General features: G+C 48.1%; 1 protein-coding gene across 1 annotated transcript in view; it reads right to left on the bottom strand.

Annotated features, from left to right (window-relative positions):
- Nucleotides 1–2134, bottom strand: part of LOC109297058 (uncharacterized protein ENSP00000372125) — a 10037-nt gene extending 7903 nt beyond the window's left edge. The window contains exon 1 of the mRNA XM_019516709.1: nucleotides 1593–2134. Coding sequence (XP_019372254.1) covers nucleotides 1593–2110 — 518 coding nt within the window. The 5' untranslated portion in view covers nucleotides 2111–2134. The remainder of the gene's footprint in view (nucleotides 1–1592) is intronic.
- Nucleotides 2135–2759: the final 625 nt, after the last annotated feature.

Below are 2759 nucleotides of genomic sequence, written 5' to 3'. Positions count from 1 at the left end.
GTAAATAAGCATTTGCAACAATATTTGGATTATTTTTAATAGCCTCTTAAAAACACTAGGCAGTAAATTTACTTATCCTGACTTTCCCTATTTATCATCACATGAATTTCAATCCAAGATTGTGACAGACTATATAAATGTAATGTTTTGGTACACATAATCACATACACTCCCTCCTGATCTCACACAAAATTTCTTAGTCTCTGTGGGTTGGTCCAAAAAAACATCTGGGAGAAAGATCTGCCTTCTCCAGAGTCTGAAGAGAATGAGTCTTTCCTTTCCCCTTCAACTACCTCAAGAGCCTCCACAGCAAAACAGCCTGATCATCTTTGCAGCTGACAGCAATTCCAGTTTCAGAGCCAGCAGCTGGACAGTGCCCTCGATTTCTTAAGACAAGCAATGGGAAGCCTCCATCCAGATACTGGAGACAGTCAGTGGCTGATCAAGAAATATATGTGGTGGAAAGGCTACATCCCAACTCCCTGGTTTAAACTTCTTTGTCATCTGGACTCCAGTGGGAGGTGGTGAATGTGAGGAACCTGGAGGACTGCTCGCCCTTAATGGAAATCCTCTGACCAGCCTCAGAGAGAGGTAGTGAGTGTATCCAGTAAGTGCCACATTTCTCTTGTGGATGATTCTGCTTTTGAAATGTGCCCTGCATGTGTGCTTCTCTCCCTTGCTTTTGACCTAAACACGGTCCAAAGAGGCACCCAAATCCAGCTCAAAGTTACTATGCCACCAGATTATTTTCCGGGCCTGCTGCATCCCAGTAACAACACCATGAACAGCATCTCCATCTGTACTGGAAAAAGCAGACAACAGGTGCCATCTGCCAGTTCTAGATCAAATTAAGGTGGTGATGTGTGGGAAGGCTGTTTTTTTCTGCCTCCCCTCCTTCCCCTACTGATTATAGCTGTGGGGGCAGGGGTGCCTTCACAGAAGGCCAGTGGATAAGGTGGAGTATTGGTACTGAGTCCTGTTCTCAAAGATGGAGGCATTTCTTGGATGAGGACTTAAAGCTTGAGCCCTGGGTGCTGGACTCCATGTGAATCTTGATAATATGAAGGCTTTCTCCTGAGAGCACTGAGGTTAGCCCGTCTGGGAGAGAAGAAGATCCTTGGAGTGCCAGGGAGTTGTGGGCAGTACAGAGTTTGGCAAGGGAAGATGTTGGCCACTAGTAGCACAGAGTTCATCCAGGTCCTTTCCAAAGGAATACAAGTGTTGTTTCTGTTGTACAAAGGAGGAAACTAAGGCACACAGTGGGACAAGAATTGCCCACCATCATATTCATTTGGGAGCAACCAGTCTCCTAGCCCTGTGCTAAATTCCCTGGACCTTGGCTCCACCTCTGGATGGAAGTTGCTGGTACCACTAGATCATAGCTGAGGGATTAAAGACAAACTCTTGGGAAAACCATCTGGCTTTGGCTAGTGCAGTGCTCAAGGCTTCAAATGCACTGAAAAGTCCCATCCACCACCCTTCTCCCATGAATAGATAGCAGGGTTCTGTATAGCAACTGGTGAGTGTTTCTGTTGGTTTTTTGAGCACTGGGAGGAAGGGAATGGGAGAGGGAGAAAGTTGCTGCATCTTACCATTTGATGTCCTTGGGAGGAGAGGTCTTCCCCATGTAGTCTAGTGAGGGGGCTCGACACTCAGTCCTCATCTTCTGTTGCTCAAACTTTAAGAACTCTTTCTGCATTTGAGCCACTGCCCTTTCTTTCTGTCTTTGGTCCATAAACACCCCCCCTTCATTGATGAGCTTGAGGTAGGTGTTCTCATTCATCTGTGAGGGGGGAGGGACCAGGGTATGGGGCATCCAATAAGTGCTCGGAGCTGTAATCCAGCGCCACACGTGGCTGTCATATGGTACATCTGGCCTCGTGGGAAACAGTGGTGGCAGCCTCCCTATATCCAGCCAAGTGTGGTATCCCCAGAGGTGCCAGTGGCTGGCATCTTTCCAGGAGGAGCGCAGTTTCTGATGAACCTTAATCTTGGTGTCTGTGCAGGGTGGTCTTGCAGTTGCCAGTCTGTGAAAAGGCCTTGGGGAAAACCCAGGCCATGAGACGTGCTTGTCTTTACACAGAAACTCTCTCTCTGCCCAAGTGTTCATCTCTAAAAGGATCCCAGAAATGGCCTAGCAGGAAAGAAATGAAAGGAAAATATTCTTCGAAACATAGAGAACCTCTGGAGGTCCCTTCCAGTCCTGCTTATCTAGTCCCACCCCTTGCCTGAGGCAGGATCAACCCTATCCAAACCGTTCTATACAAATCTATAATCTAAACTCTCTTCATAAAACTACCATCAACCCTGGCAACGCAAGACATTAATACCCTAACCTACCGGAGGTAAAGCAGGGGAACCATGGCAGCCAACGTCCTGCTTCTACGGAAGGTTGTTGATATATGCTTAAGAGATCCCAGGTAGAGGGTAACACCCTGCTGCTACAGGAGAAAGCACCACCCCCCCCAGCAGTCCATACTAATCTGACCCTGGGCTAAATATGCTGACCCCAAATATGGTGATTAGTCTGACCCCAAGTGAAGGAGCCGAACCGTCTAGCCAGGAACCTCCAGCTTTTGTCCCAGCAGGAGTGTTGACACATCCCAGTCAAAATTTCCAGCCTTGGCTGCAGCCAACACCCAGTGCCTCTGAGAGACTTAAAAACACCCAGACACATGTAGAAGAAAGCAGGGGAGGGGACAGCCACCAAAGCTCAGAAGCGGCGGGCTTTAAACTAGGCTCGTCGGGGGAAGGGGAAG

Source organism: Gavialis gangeticus, unplaced genomic scaffold, assembly GCF_001723915.1.
Source record: "Gavialis gangeticus isolate Ggan-Ray unplaced genomic scaffold, GavGan_comp1, whole genome shotgun sequence".
Lineage (NCBI taxonomy): Eukaryota > Metazoa > Chordata > Crocodylia > Gavialidae > Gavialis > Gavialis gangeticus.
This window is presented reverse-complemented; position numbering and strand designations above follow the sequence as displayed.